Source organism: Mustela nivalis (assembly GCF_964662115.1).
Source record: "Mustela nivalis genome assembly, chromosome: 4".
Classification (NCBI taxonomy): Eukaryota; Metazoa; Chordata; class Mammalia; order Carnivora; family Mustelidae; genus Mustela; species Mustela nivalis.
Window position 1 is genome coordinate 140,864,276 of NC_139023.1, and position 16,715 is coordinate 140,880,990.

The 16,715-nt window shown below is 41.2% G+C and overlaps 1 protein-coding gene across 2 annotated transcripts in view; it reads left to right on the forward strand.

Annotated features, from left to right (window-relative positions):
• Positions 1 to 15,090, forward strand: part of LRBA (LPS responsive beige-like anchor protein) — a 730,800-nt gene extending 715,710 nt beyond the window's left edge. For both annotated transcript variants that reach the window (XM_082728100.1, XM_082728101.1), the window contains exons 55-57: positions 2,038 to 2,234; positions 6,158 to 6,309; positions 13,927 to 15,090. In XM_082728100.1, coding sequence (XP_082584226.1) covers positions 2,038 to 2,234; positions 6,158 to 6,309; positions 13,927 to 14,017 — 440 coding nt within the window. In that variant the 3' untranslated portion in view covers positions 14,018 to 15,090. The remainder of the gene's footprint in view (positions 1 to 2,037; positions 2,235 to 6,157; positions 6,310 to 13,926) is intronic.
• Positions 15,091 to 16,715: the final 1,625 nt, after the last annotated feature.

Here is a 16,715-nt window from a genome sequence, read left to right on the forward strand (position 1 = left end):
TAAAAAAACCAAAAAACACACAAAAATTAGACATACAAAATGAACCTATCACATTAAAGGTCATCCTTGCTTTGCATGGTAGTGCAGAACCATATGAATGACCACACAAGCTAAAAGCCATGTGGAGTGATCATAACAATCAGTGGGAGACATTTGGGTTGTTTCATGGTTTTTAAAATTATTTTGTCAAAACATTAAAATTTGCTTACAGAGTTTTTTACTCACACACATATAGGCACAAAAAATCCCAGTTAAACTCACATTTACATAATACACTGTAATTTAAAACTTTAGAAACATTGAAAATTGAAGTGTTTTCCTCATGAGAAACTTATCAAGAGTACAACAGTGCTTGCCTTCTTTTCTTTGTAGAACTTAAGATAAAAGAGCGAGAACCTTTTCTGTGATTTGAGCAGTTGTCATGCTCCTTTCTATGTTTTGGTCAGCTTCCCACATTTTATCTTCTGTGCATTCAGTGTCATGAAACATCTCCTTGGGTTCCTTTAAAGTGAAGTTCTTGCTGGCATCACTTCTTCTGGGACATCACCGTTTTTGTTACAACCCCTTTTCTAATCTATGTCAGTAAGTTCACCTTCACGGATGTCCTCTGGCTGCATGTCTAAATTCTCAGCAATGTCAGCGTTTGCAGGATCAGTTCTTTCTCCTGTAACCCCATTTATATTCAGTACCAAGTTCACTCTTGGCTTTATCACTTTTCATTTCCTTCTGGCCAGTAGTCCCTTTTGGTGGTCCATTTCTGTAAAGTGTCACGTGGGCTTCTCACTGGAGATGAGGAAGCAGCACAACCACACATTTAGCTCTGGGTGCACGGACTGAGGGACAGACCGTCAGCGTCCTTTACTGACAGCCTCTGAGGGAAATGATGTGGTTGGTTCCTCGTGATGCACTTCTGTTATTTACCTATTCATTTGTGGACTGAGAAGCTAGTCACAAAATGTGAACTTTATGCAGTTAATGTGAAACCTGAAGTTTGAAGTGTGGTGAGGGCCTGGTGTCCTTTAGAGAGTGATCATGGATACTCACGCATGCTGGGACTGCATGCACGGGAGAGGCTGCTGATATGTATTTATGTTGAGAACACAAAAAGCCTATAAACTCCCTAAGTGGTCAAGAAAAGTAGAGAACCTGATTTTTCAAAAGGTCATGCTCTTAGTAGTCCTGTGGGGGTCAGGTCACAAGTCCCCGTAGGCCTGAGTAATTTAGCTTGGAGATCAGCAGGCCTTATACTCGTTACCCCTCTTGTCCGACTTAGACATCTCTTAGAACTTACTTGTCACACAGGTGGTTTTGGTTACCTCTTCCTTCTTTACATGTAGCAGGCATTCAATAAAAATGAAAATGCTCTGATGTGTATGCCTTCCCCAGTAGCTCCCATTTTCAGGCAGCTCAGCCTGGAGGTCAGTACGGGGAGTTGGAAGTGTGGGTGCTGCTCGCTTTGGGGGCAGCCAGCAAGTGTACTCGCTTGCAGAAAGATCTCTGGGTGAATTTGTTGGGGGTGGAGTCGGGGGGAGTGGGTGGACTGCCAGCAACGTTCTTTCATTGTAATGGGCAATGGGAGGGAAGAAGGCTGAGGCCTCCCAAAGCTGCTCTAATGAGCTGTCTTCATGCTGGCCCACAGTGCGACCACTGCTTTGGGGCCCCTGTGACATGCAGGCAGAGCTTCAGCCTGAGCTTGGTGGCAGTCTGTCCTTTCCAGAAGCACCTCTAGGATTTGAAATTTGTCCTGTTCCTTTCTTAATGCATTGTGTTTTTATCATCTCTTGGCATAATGAATTTCATAAAGTAGCTTCTCTTGAGGAGAAGTGAACTTGAATTATATGACTTGTCTTTCTCCTCTCCCAAGTAGAAGGTGGGATCTGGCCAGCATGCAGAGGACATTGTTTAAAATAACATATATAAGATACATAATTTTTAAAGGTTTGCTACAGCTGTTTGATCCTGTTTAAAAGTGTTGAAGATTCATTTCATGTTTGTCATCATTAAAAAAAAAATTATCTTTCGTTTCTCTTTTCTCAGAAGGACCATGTCTCATACATTCCATGAATGGAGACTTACTAAGGACTTTGGAGGGTCCTGAGAACTGCCTGAAACCGAAACTCATTCAGGCTTCAAGAGAGGGTCATTGTGTCATATTCTATGAAAATGGCTGCTTCTGTACATTCAGTGTCAACGGGAAACTTCAGGCCACTATGGAAACAGATGATAACATAAGAGTGAGTACACCACAGACTTCCCACCCTTCTAGATCTTGACCTAGGTAGTAGGTGAGGAGGGAGAGGGTTCGCTAGAGAGACTTCTAGCCTTTCCACGCTGTAAGAAAATCACCAGTTAGCACTTGCATGGGGCTCGTGTATTCACAGACCATGGCGTGTCACAGCTGTGGTGACAGCATCGCCCAGTCAGAGCACTCTGGGCACGACAGCACGCAGTGAAGCCAACCTGGGGGCCTTTCAATAGCATTGACCAGCTTGCTTATTTGTTATCTCTAAGAAAGTTACCTGTACATGATTGTTTCCTAACATTTAGCTTCCTAGTACCGAAGCTAAAATAGTGGATTCCACCTAAAACTAAAACTCCTCTTCACACTCGGGTAGGTGGCTGGTGGGAGTGGTAGGGATTATGATGACTCAGGGTTAGCGGCTCATTCTAGACTTGACTTCTTCTTGAATAACAAGGCCCACAATTAGCAAGTTAAGGGAGTTGGGCTTCCAATTATGATGTGACTGAGGCAGACATTTATTCCCTTTTGATAAATGAGGAATGATAGTGCTAGTGGACCATTTGGAGTCTTGCTTCATTTTCAGGACATGATTCCAAAAGTTATTATAGGTTGAAGAAAACAGTAAAGACTGCTCTTTGGAGAGGCTATTTTTTCAAGGTCCTCCTTTTCTCACTCCCAGCCTTCTGGGGCAGCTTAATATAAAATGAAGCTGTGGTGTTCCCGTCATTTTCCAGGATGAGGTTGGAGGTGCATGTGAACTGTGAATGGTGAGGGGACTCCGGACATGTCGGGGTGTGAAGAGGGTCGCAGAGGCCTCTGCCCTCCCGGTGTGGCTTTAAGCTAGCTCTGGACAATATTCATTGCCCTTCCTGACCCAGGGCAGCTTACAGGACATAAACTGTCAGTTTCCCAGACCTAATCTGATCCCCCTCTGCTAGCAAGTAAACAAATCCTGGGGTCAGGAAGTATTAAGAAACAGTTAACCCTAAATACAGATCACGTTGATGAAATGACGGGCACTTGCTACTTCTCTATCTCAGCATTGATTTCTTCTGTGTCTTCTTCATTTCCCTCTGTGAATTTTCCTCACTGTATTTTGACTGCCTGTACCACAAAAGCATGCACTCCTACTTTTATTTTTCCCTTCCTTCCCATAATACTTCATTTAAACCAAGTACACATCAGAGGATTTTCCTTTCCTCTTTTCTTTACAATAATAATGTTGATAATCTGTCACTTTGAGTTATGATTATACTGTCAGCAACACTAATAAATCTGTAAAATAATTTGAAATCCCTTGCTGGCTAGAACAATATCTGTGGCATTTCAGTTAGTACCGAAGGCTCTGGGAAGTTCCTTGAGGCAATAGTAAGGAGGCTTTCTGCAGACTGTTCATACACACATGCTTTTCCTCTCTGCCCTAGAGCCATTGTTTTTTTTTCCCCCTGTAATATTTCCCACTGGATTTTAGGCTTAAACAATCCGTTGCCTTTTTCCCAGCACTCCTGCACTTTATCATACTAACTTGCAAGTGGCGACTGTGTGATTAAAACAAGCTTGCCTAAAATGAGCGCTGCGTGCCCGTGGCTCCAGAGACTGACGCTTTCACAGCTAACTGCCTTGGGGAGGGAGGGAGGAAGAATAAGAGACATCACAGAGCAAAAATCTCCAGCTCCATCCTGTAGTCTGAGCTGTATTAGGAAAGGGGACCATGGAAACAAATTAGTCATCAGCTCAGACCAGAAATGAAGTTTCTTTGAAATATCAAGAACCCTGCAGGCAGGCAGCCTGGGGAACCTCTGTGCTAATCAAGGCTTCCCACCTGTTTTTATTTAGATGCCAGATTGTTCGGTGGCATTTGGTTAACGTATCACAGCACATCAGCTAGGCAGTGTTTAGATGTCTTAATGAGTAACTTAAATTAAGTGGGCAGCCGGTACAGAGCAGCAAAGTTATTTTATCCTAAACAAAGGAGAGCCACCATTTCACCCGTAGGAACTCATTTATTTTCTTTTGCTGGGGAAGCCTTGTTTTAGGTCGTGATCATGTCCAGCAGACTGCTCTGGCCACAGAAACCAGTGCAGCTACGGCACAGTCCAAGGCACTCCGGATTCTAGGGGGCAATGACATGTCTCCGGGGCCCTCTAAAATCTCCAATCTCTACCCCACCAGAATGCCGAGGAGAGGAGCTGGAGTTAAGAACTCTGAGCGCTGGTTTGAGTGAAGACCACACGCCCTCAGTGAACGTTACCGCGTGGCTCTTACTCCAGGGGAACTCATGAGAAAGGCCAACAAACTACCGTTTCATTTCAGCAGGCTCCTGGCTTATTAAAATGTTTTGGATGCCAATAAGTGTATAATCCTAAAAATCCAGGTTTTATTTAATTCCAGACAGAACTAGGATTAACAATTCTTTACTAGAACAAAGAGTTGAAGATCAATAGTTTTAATTTATGTTTTAGTCTAGCATTTATCCAGCAGAAAGCCTCGGTATAAAATTCAAGTGAAACACAGCCATAAGGTTAATGGGTTTTCATCAGCTGAATTTTATAAGTGTGGCAAATATTGTTTGCCCCAGCCCTTACTGCAGCTCCCTGGTAGCCCTTAGCTATTGCCATTTGTGATGTGAATGGGGAAAAGAATATTGAAAAAACTTACTGTTTGCATTGGGTTAAGATTTAGAGAATTATTCTTACCTGTGACTATCTTGCATACAAGGGCTTTTCTTAGATGTATTTTTGTATTCTTGAAAATAAACTACAGTTAAGAGACCAGTAAAAGTTGGCATTTACATTAATGTGAATGAATGGCTATGGAACGGTCCTTACTTTTCCAGGATTTTTAAAAAATTTTGTCAAAGGGCAGATTACAGACTTTGGGCAACTATACTAAAACTGAGTACAGGAAAGCGTTAATTTCAGAAGTTAGATTTTTTTTTTTTCTTTCTGACTTGCTAGAATAATCTGTCTTCCCATATTCACTGTCCAAGTAGGCATAGGATTACAGGTGTTTACACTTTCTCTGTAAAAGGATAAAAAATATTTTAGGCTTTGCAGACTCTATATTCTGTTGCAGTCACTAGTGAGAGTGACCATAAATGAATGGGTGTGGTTATGTTCCAGTAACCCTTATTTACAGGCGCTGAAATTTGGAATTCATATAATCTTCATATGTCATGGAATATTATTTTTCCTCTGATTTTTTTCCAACCACTAAAATGTAAAAAAGTCATATAAAAACAGGCAGTGTGTATTTGGCTCCATTTACAGGACTGAAGAGCAAATTTCATGTCTGTACTTCCTGTTCGGTACTGGCGGGAAGCATTCAGTCCTGGGGCAAAAGGAAAACGCTTCACCTGGGGTTTAGTCACCCTGGAAGCTGGTTCCCTAACTACCAAGCTATCTTCCTAACTGCTGTAAAAATCCAGCAGGCCTAGTGAAGGTGTTAAAGCTCTTGGTCTTCTCCCACGGGGCTGTGGGCCCAAAGGCAGCATGTTTTAGCGGAGATCTGAGGGCAGCTAGCACTGCCTGCCCAGCCTACTACAGAGTGGGCTTAGCACACCCGCAGTACAACTGGAGAGCTGCCAGGAGGCTGCTCACTTTAGAATGTTGGTCCCAGTTCACAACATACACCATTTAAATAGTATTCACAGAGCTGGAAGACTTTGCCACCTCATCTTTAAAATGTGAAAATTAAAAAAAGCAAAACCTCAAACACTGCCCAGCTTTGTCCATTTGTTTTTTGAAAAATGGACAAAGTTTTCTGTAATTTCTGATTTCCTATAACCTTCTCAGGAGCACACATGCCCTGTCTGCCTGCCTTGAGTGGCTGCCTGGAGGAGGAATGAAACACAGGGCGGGAGCCAGGGTTCTCCTCAGGCCACACCTCTGCTGACTATTGCTGGGTCTCTCCTAGGCCATCCAGCTGAGCCGAGACGGGCAGTACCTGCTCACAGGAGGAGACAACGGTGTGGTCATGGTCTGGCAGGTGTCTGACCTCAAGCACCTCTTCACCTATCCAGGCTGCGATGCTGGCATCCGGGCCATGGCCCTGTCTTACGACCAGAGGTAACACTAAAATCATGGTCTACTGATGGGGATAGTAAAAACCGGAGGGAATTTTTTTAAGTGGGCTGATGGATAGACTAGGTTGTGGGGATCACCTGGGCTATCAGAAAAGCCAGTCAGTGGCACCTGGGTGGCTCGGTCAGTAAAGCATCTGCCTTCCACTCGGGTAATAATCCCTGGGGCCCAGGATCAGGTTGCATACCTGGCTCCCGGCTCAGTGGGGAGCCTGCTGCTCCCTCTGCTGCTCTACGTTTGTGCTCTCTCTCAGATAAATAAATAAATAAATAACTTTAGCGGGGGGGGGGGGGGAGCCAGTAGGGCACCTGGGTGGCTCAGTCATTAAGGATCTACCTTCAGCTCAGGTCATGATCCCAGGGACCTGGGATCAAGTCCCACATCAGGCTCCCTGCTCAGTGGGAAGCCTGTTTCTCCCTCTCCCACTCTTTCTGCTTATGTTCTCTCTCTCACTGTGTCTCTGTCAAATAAATAAATAAAATCTTTCTTTAAAGAAAAAAAAAAGCTAGTGAATATTATTATTTTTTTTTAAAGTGTGATTTTCTTTCCAAGATTGTCACTCATGGACAAAGGCTGAATTCTCCATCAATAGACAGGTTAAGTAACAAAGACTATAATTACATGGCCATAAAGTTTTTTATATTTCTTAGAGTACTTTTTCCTTATAATAAAACTTTAAGAGCTATAAACATGTTTAATATAAAATACCTGTATCTCTGTCCATGAGAATTCTGTGGAGAGATTTGCCTTTTTCCTAAAACCTTCCAAGTGGTAAATTTGGGGGAGAATGTCTTCAATATCTTATTTCTCCTTAATATACGATCACAGATTTTAGTTCCTAATTTTTTTTTATTGTGCTATACACATAAAATTTACCATTTTTTTTTTGGTGTACAAGTCATTGGCATTATGTATATTCATACTGTTGTACAACTACCATCACTGCCCATCTCCAGTATTTTTCTTTTCATAAGTTTTTTATCATCCCAAAGAGAAGTCCTCTCCCCCTTAAACACTAACTTCCCACTTTCCCTCCCAGCGCTCCATCCAGGTTACCTCAACTCCAGTGTCTTCTCTATGAGTTTGTTTCTTTTAGGCACTTCGTGTAAGTGGAAGCATAAAATATTTGTCCTGTTGTAGCATGTATCAAGCTCATGCTTACTTTACATAGCCATGCATCTACTGACATTTTGGTTGTTTTCATCTAATGGCTGTTGTGAATAATGTCGCCATGAGCATTCACATAACAAATACCTGTTCAGAATCTTGTTTTCACTTATTTGGGGTAGATAGCCAGGAGCGGAATGAATGGTTGAGTCATATGGTAATTCTATGTTTAACTTTCTGAAGAACTGCCAAACTGTTCTCTATAGGGGCTGTACCATATTACATTCCCACCAGCAGTGTACAAGGGCTCCAATTTCTCCACATCTTCACCAACACCTGTTATGTCCTGGTTGTAGTTTATTTTTGTTTTTAATAATATCCATCCTAGTGGATGTGAAATGGTCTCTTACTGTGGTTTTGATTTGCATTTCCCAAATGACTGGTGGTGTTGACTTTGCACTCTTAATAGTGTCCTCTGATGTGCAAAAGTTTTAAATTTTGATGACTTTTTTTTTTTTACTGTTGTTGCAAATGCTTCTAGTGTATCTAAGAAATCACTGCAAAATCCAGTGTCATAAAGCTTTTCCCCTATGAGTTTGAGTTGTAACACTTATGTTTGTGTTTTTTGGTTTTGTTTTTGTTTTTTTTTTAAGATTGTTTGTTTATTTGACAGAGACACAGTAGGGGAGGGAACACAAGCAGGGGGAGTGGGAGAAGGAGAAGCAGGCTTCCCACTGATCAGGGAGCCTGATGTGGGACTCAATCCCAGGTCCCTGGGATCATGACCTGAGCTGAAGGCAGATGCTTAACAACTGAGCCACCCAGGTGCCCCTTTATTTAGTTTCTGATCCATTTTTAAGGGTCCAGTTTTATTCGTTGGCATGTGGGTTATTAGTTTTCCAAAAACTATTTGTTGCAAAGTTTGTCCTTTCCCCACTGGATGGTCTTGACACTTACCAAAAATCATCTGACCATATATGTGAGTTCATTTCCGGGTTCTCTAGTCCATTGGTCCAAATGCCAGTACCAAACTGTTTTGATTACGATAGCTTTGTGGGGAGTTTTGAATTCATGAAGTACAAGACATCTGATTTTTATTCTTTTTTTTTTTCCTTCTTCATGATTTTTTTTGACTATTTGGGGTTCCTTGAGATTCCATTATGAATTTTAAGATGGGTTTCTCTATTTCTGAAAAAAAAAAAGTGGGGGGTAATAATTTTGGTAGGGATTGGGTTGAATGTGTTGATTGCTTTGGCTACTGTTGTCATTTTAACAATATCAAATCTTCCAGTCTATGAACACAGATGTCTTTCCATTTATTTGTTTTCTTTAATCTCTTTCAGCAGCATTTTATAGTTGTTTTTTTTTTTAAGATTTTATTTATTTATTTGACAGAGAGAGATCACAAGTAGAGGGAGAGGCAGGCAGAGAGAGAGAGAGAGGGGGAAGCAGGCTCCCTGCTGAGCAGAGAGCCCGAGTCAGGACTCGATTCTAAGATCCTGAGATCATGACCTGAGCCGAAGGCAGCGGCTTAACCCACTGAGCCACCCAGGCGCCCAGCATTTTATAGTTTTTAATATAGAAGTCTTTCGCCTCCTTGATTAAATTTATTCTTGAGTATTTTATTCATTTCATTGCTATTGTAAATGGAATTGTTCTTAATTTCCTTTTCAGATTTTTTTCATTGTGTATGTACAGAAATGCAGCTTATTTTTGTGTTGTTTTTATATCTTGCAACTTTGTTGAATTCATTAATTCTAACAGGTTTTTGTGGAATACTTAGGATTTCCTACTTATTAGGTCATGTCATCTGAAACTGAAATAATTTTACTTCGAACTTTCCAGTTTGAATGTTTTTTATTTGTCTTGCCTAATTGCTCTGGCTAGGAATCCCAGTACCGTATTGAACTGGTAAAAGTGTTTATTTTTGTCTTGTTTCTGATAATAGAAGAAAAGCTTTTAGTCTTTCACCATTGAGTATTAGCTGTGGGTTTTTCATAAATTCCCTTTATCGTGTTTATGTACTTACCATCTATTCCTAGTTTGATTACTATCATAAAAGCATGTTGAATTTTGTGAACTACTTCTTGTTCATCAATTGAAGTGATTATGTAGGTTTTTCTTAGTTCTGCTAATGTAATGGGTTTCATTGATTTTTGTATGTTGAACCTTCACTGTATTCCAAGAGTAAACCCATCTTGGTCATGGTGTATAATCCTTTTAATATGTGCCTGAATTAGGTTTGCTAATATTTGTTGAACACTTTTGTAGTAGTATTTATAAGTGATATTGGTCTGTAATTTTCATTTCTTATGTGTCTCTCTGGGTAACACTGGCCTCACTGAATGACTTAGGAAGTCATTTCTTAGGAAAACACTTAGGAAGTGTTTTCTTATCTTTAGTTTCTTTTCTTTTTTAAGAGGAGTAAGAATTGGTGTTAATCCTTCTTTAAATGTTTGATAGATTTCACCATTGAAGCCATCTAGTCCAGGGCTTTTCTTTGTTGGGAGGCTTTTGATTATTCATTCAGTCTCCTTAGTGGTTATAAGTCTATTCATATTTTCTATTTTTGCATGATTCAGTTTTGGTATAGTTTGTGGGTTTTTGTTTGTTTGTTTGTTTTAAAGATTTTTATTTATTTATTTGATAGAGATCACAAGTAGGCAGAGAGGCAGGCAGAGAGAGAGGGGGAAGCAGGCTCCCCGCTGAGCAGAGAGCCCAATGCAGGGCTCAATCCCAGGACCCTGAGACCATGACCCGAGCCGAAGGCAGAGTCTTAAACCACTGAGCCACCCAGATGCCCTTATAGTTTGTGTTTTTAAGAATTTTTCCATTTCAGGGGCTCCTAGCTGGCTCAGTTGGTGGAGTATGCAACTCTTAATCTCAGGGTTATGAGTTCAGGCCCCAAGCTGGGTGTAGAGATTTCTTAAAATCTATTTATTTTTAAAGATTTTATTTATTTGAGAGAGAAGAGAGCATGAGTGTGGGGAGGGGCAGTGGGAGAGGGAGAAGCGGACTCCCCACTGAGCAGGGAGCCCAACATGGGGCTCGATCCCAGGACTCCAGGATCATGACCTGAGCCAAAGGCAGACACTTAACCAACTGAGCCACCCAAATGCTGCCAAAATCTTCAAAAAAACAACAACGAAAAAGAATTTTCCCATTTCATCTATTCTATTTGATCTAATTTGTTGGCATACACAGTTATTCCAAGCATTCTCTTATAATCATTTGTTTCATAAAATTGACAGTAACATCTCTATGATTTTAGCAGTTTGAGTCCTCTCTTTTTACTTAGTCAATGTAGCCAAAAGTTTGTCGATTTGGTAACCTCTTCTAAGAACCAGTTCTTGGTTTTCTTGATTCTTCTCCCATTTTTTTCTGTCCTCTATTTTATCCCTACTCTTATCTTTATTATTTCCTTCCTTCTGTTAGCTTTGAGTTTAGTTTGCTTTTTCTACTTCAAGGCATAGAATTAGGTTACTAATTTAGATCTTTTTTAATGTATGTATTTATAGTTATAAATTTCCTTCAGCATTGCATTAAGTTTTGGTTTGTTGTGTTTGTTTTCATTTGTCTCAGAGTCTTTTAATTTCTGTTCAGATTTCTTTGACTCATTGGTTGCTTAATTTCTATATATTTGTAAATTTTCCAGTTTTCCTTGTTATTAATTTCTAATTCTGTTTGATCAGAAAAGATACTTTGTATGACTTTTAAATTTATTAAAACAAGTTTTGTTGCCTAACATGGTTTATTCTGGAGAATGCTCCGTGAGCACTTGAGAAAAATGTCTATTCTGCTGTTCCTGGGTGAGTGTTCGATATATGTTATTTCTCTCAAAAATAAAGAAAGAGAGGGAGAGCACAAGCCATGGGGAAAAGCAAAAGGAGAAGCAGGCTCCTTGCTCAATCCAGAAACCCTGAGATCATGACCTGAGCCAAAGGCAGATGCTTAACCCACTGAGCCACCCAGGTGCCCCTAAGTAGATCTTATTTTAAAGTAATCTCTACACCCAGAATGGGGCTCAAACTCACAACTCCGGGACCAGGAGTTGCATGTTCTACTGACGGAGCCAGTCAGGTGCCCCAGGTCCACTCTGTGTGTGCGTGTGTTTTTAAAGACTTTATTTATTTACTTGACAAAGATCACAAGTAGGCAGAGAGGCAGAGAGAGAGGGAAGCAGTCTCGTCGCTGAGCAGAGCGCCCAATGCGGGGCTCGATCCCAGGACCCTGAGATCATGACCTGAGCCTAAGGCGAGGCTTAACCCACTGAGCCATCCAGGTACCCCTCCACTCTGTGTTTTTGTTTTGTTTTTTAAAGAGTTATTTATATGAGAGAGCACAAGAGCACACAAGAGGGAGAAGCAGACTCCCCACAGAGCAGGGAGCCCTGACTCGGGGCTTGATCCTAGGACCCTGGGATCACGACCTAAGCTGAAGGCAGACACTTAACCAACTGAGCCAGCCAGGCACCCCTGTCCCCTTGGCCTTTAGCATTCTTTAGGTCCTCTATTTCCTTCTGGTGATTTACCCACTATTGAAAGTGGGGTACTGAGATCTGCAACTACTACTGTAGAACTGGTTTTCCCTTCCATTCTATCAGTTTGGGCTCCATAGAACTTGGGGGCTCTGATACATGGTACATTTACATTTGTACAGGCAGACTTTATTTTATTGTGCTTTGCAGATACGGTTTTTTACAAACTAAATTTTGTGGCAACCCTGTGTTGAGCAAGTCTGCCATTTTTCCAACAGCATTTGCTCGTGTGTCTGTCCCATTTGATAATTGTCACAATATTTCAAACTTTTTCATTCTATTTATTATGGCCATCTGTGATTACAACTTGGAGAATGCTCAGGTGATGGTTAGCAGTTTTGAGCAATCAAGTCATTTTAATTAAGCTATGTACATTTCTTTAGACGTGCTATTGCACAGGTAAGAGACTACAGTGTAAATATACACATAACTTTTACATCCACTGGGAAACTAAGAATTCATTGACTTTATTGCAGTGATCTAGAACCAACAGAATATCTCTAAGGTCTGCCTGTAATTGCTGTATCTTCTTGATAAATTGACCTTTTAACCGACATACAGCGTCCTTCCTTGTCTCATCTCCTAACAGATGATGAGTTAAGCCTACTTGGTGTGATAGTAGTATCGCCGCTTCAGCTGTCTCCTTAACTATTTGCATGGAACATCTTCCAACCTGTGACTTTCAGCCTTTGTCTTCAGATCCAAAGCGACTCTTACAGACAGCATATAGTTCGGTCACATTTTTTATCCACTGCTCCAGTGTCTCTTGATTGGAGAGTTCAGTGCCTTTACAGTTAATTACCAATAAGACTTACTTTTGCCATTTTACTATTTGTTTTCTATGTGTCTTAGAGGATTTTTTTTTTGTCTGTCATTTCCTCCTTACTGCCTTGTGTTTTTTTTCTTTTTTTTTTCATAGCAGCACATCTTAGTTCCTAATTTTGATATGAACTAGTAGGAAGGATACCAAAAATGACATAAAGACTGGTCCTACCAGACCCCTCAGAGTGAGGCCTAAGACAACAAACTCCTCTAAACTGTTCATCTCACTGCTCTGGAGTTGCCCCTGCACCACCTTCTCAGGAGCAGCAGCTCCTGTCTTTAGTGGTCCTTTCAGTGAGTTCACGGTCTTTTGAGGACTAGGGTCCCCCCACCCCCTGCCCAGACCTTCTGCAGAGCAGAGCTCAGCCCAAACTGTGGTCAACACTTGTGTGCTGCTTCCCCCACCAGCAAGTACTTGGTACCTCATATAAAAGGTGAAAGGCAGGGGTGCCTGGGTGGCTCAGTGGGTTAAAGCCTCTGCCTTCAGCTCAGGTCATGATCTCAGGGTCCTGGGATCAAGCCCCGCATCGGGTTCTCTGCTCAGCGGGGAGCCTGCTTCCCTTCCTCTCTCTGCCTTCCTCTCTGCCTACTTGTGATATCTGTTGGTCAAATAAATAAATAAATAAAATCTTAAAAAAAGGGGGCGGGGAAGGCACAGCAGAGCGAGTAGTCCTGGCATCACATGGTGACAGATGGGAGCTACACTTGAGAACACAGGATAACGTACAGAGTTGTAGAATCATGTTGTACCTCTGAAACTAACGTACCATCGCATCGCGACTAGACTTCAATTTTAAGTATATAAAAATAAAAGCCAGGACCAGCACCCCTGCTCAGAAATGACCAAGTCTAGCAGGTGTTAGGGACTCCTCGTGCACATGCTGGCGGCACGTTCAGTAAAAAGGCAGGCTGTGCTGTGGATCTTCGTGGAGTTTTGGAGGCGGCATTCTGAGCTCACTGAGTGCTGTATCCTAATCAATCATCAGAAAACGCACCGTGGTCCTCGCAGATTGTTAGGTTTGACTGCCATCTTCTAGATTAACCTTGTAGATTCAGGGAAGGCAGTTCTTTCTTTAGGAACAGAACCCTAGGAAATAAATAGATTTGTAAACCCGTCCTTCTCTTGGTCCTCCCAGGTGCATCATTTCTGGCATGGCCTCGGGAAGCATCGTCCTGTTTTACAACGACTTTAACCGGTGGCATCACGAATACCAAACCCGCTACTGACAGCGACAGCTGCGTGGCAGCCTGGCCCCCAGCCTCAGGGGGGGGAGTGATCGGGAGCAGCTTTCTCTTAGAAGTAGCTATCACATGTGAATGTAACTTAAATTTGCTCTAAGCAGCAAAATATTTTTTAAAGTTAATTGCTATTTTTGTAGATTTTGCTTGACTTTTTTGGGGGGAATAGCAAAGCAGAAAATTGGCTGCTGGGTTCTGTAGTTTAAAAAAAATCTATATTTTTAGTCATAATGAGAAGTCTATTTTCACCAATTATGGAAACAGTGGAGCAAGTAAACCCACTTATTCTAACTATATTATGAAAAACCACTTCCCTTTATCTATAATCTTGAGAAATACATGATTTTAACAATAGGGAAATGAGTTACAATACTGGGATTGGGAATTTTATGCTGTACTTTGGGTCCTGCATTTTTCCAAGCAATCGTGCTTCTTCAGCACTGAAATTTCTGGGATTTAAATAGTAATGTTTAAATTATGGTAAATGTAATTTAAAACATCTCAATGAATTATTTCTATCAATATTGTTGAAGCATGCTTTAGATCTAGAAAATTATGGTTTGGGGGAGGTTCTTTTATTGTATGGTTAACATAAAGGATCTAATGTTATAGCAAGTGTGAAGTAGTTACAATGTTTTATTTACAATGTTTTCCTGAGATGTTGTCTTCATCGCACACCAAAATGAAATGATGGAAGGACTCGTGGGCTCACAACCTTTGTTTTTCTTTTAAAGTGAATGTAAGAACCAAAGCTCACCCCAGAGGTTTGACTGTCCCAGGGCACTGAGGCAGAGCCATCAGCCGGGCTTCCCTCCCCCACCCCAGTCTGAGAACAGAGGCAAATGAGGTGCTGTAGGAAGCAACACCCATCTGACCTTCTCTTTGTTACTAAGTATCTTCACCTTCCTTTGAGTAGCAGTTTGTACTAAGAAACATGTTATTTTGGTGTTGTGTAATTCTACTTTTCTAGCAGACTGCTGTGGAAATCTGTGAAAAATATTTGAGAAAAGGTCTGTATTGCATAAATAAATTCTTTGTAAGTTGTGAATTTCGAGTTGAAACCAGCATTCCATCTCTTTCTCTTGCACTTACCTAAAGGGGTCCCCTCCTATTTTCCAACATTCACCTCTTCTCTAAAAGCAAAGATTTGGAATGGAACAATCAGTTTGACAGAAAAATTAAATGAAATGGCATTTGAAATTGAATTTTTCAGAATATCTTTTCATTTCTACTTTAAAACATTAATGAAACAATTCTTCACAAAGAAAATGTCAAACTCTGGTGTCATCCCAGATCTTGAACAATAACCAACAAGAGACTTTCTTGAAACAGGAACTTGGGTTGTCTTTGACCAGACAGCTCCGTCTTACTGAGACTTACACTGATGAGAACACTAGACCTATAGCTAAGATCCACCACTGTTTTATAAAACCATTAAGGAAAAAAAAAAAAAAAGTCAAATGTGAGAATATCCCTTTTAGAGCAAAGAAAAACCCAAGTTACTGGTAAATTAATTAAACATCCTCACTGCTGTTACCCCCTGATATTTTACTTTGGAAAGTTTAGGGAAAATGGTAGAATTAGGAATATCTACATCCTATGCCAAGCATTTGATACTTTGAATTACCCCATTTTTACAAGCTTAAAGCAAAATGAATAAAGCAGCTTCCTCTTGGGCCTAAGAAAAAAATTGGTGCCTCCAATGCCTTTATGTGTTTTAAAACTTACAACTATGGAAAATTAGCCAAAACATAAGTAACATATTATTTACTTATGTATTCCTTTACTCATAAAACAAATCTAGCTGGTGTCAACACAAGGGCTTCTTAAGGACAGAATCTGTTTACCATATTTGTTAGGATTTATTCAACATTGATTTATTGTAACCAACGTTAGCTACTTAAAAAAACCACACACACACACACACACACACACACACACACAAACATTCCTTCAAATAAATTTAAACCAATAAGGGGGAAAGAGTCAAAGCCGCGGTGGTTTGGGACTAAGCTGGATGACCGGCGCAGACGGGAAGCGGGGTGGCATGCTCAGAAAGTGGCTGTGGTTGGAAGTGGGCTGTGTTCCCTCTACATACAGTAATTTACAGCTGGTTTTAAAATGCACCGCCTCAAGGAATTCAGATTTTCCTCCCTGATAGTATCGATTCTTACTGAAATGCCACCAATCAAGTCCTCGAGGCTCTGTAATTCAAGAAACAGCACGCTGGATCTCTGGGAGAAAGCAGACGGGCTTAGCGCATATAGGACACGAAAACTTGACAGGCACACTGATACACACTGATGGATGACTCCCTCTCAGATGAGAATCTTACTCCCCAGAGGACACCAGACATCCATAAATAAATATTCTAATACATTAATTCAATAAAAGGAATGATCTTGTCCCCTGAAACATTTAGTTCTACAGGACAAGAGGATTCACAGTGACCTGTACAGGAATGCTAAGAAGCTGCATGTAGGACATGAGGTAGCTTGGAACCTGAGGCTGCCCTTCTCCATTCAGCTCCAACGGCGGAGCAGAGCCCGAGGGCCAGTGGCCGAAAGACACACACACACACACACACACACCCCGAAGCCATGTGCACCCCCCGAACTGTCAGATGGCCAGTGGGATAACAAAGCTGGCGAGGGTCAAGTCTGTAGGAGATGGCCAGGAATCCCTC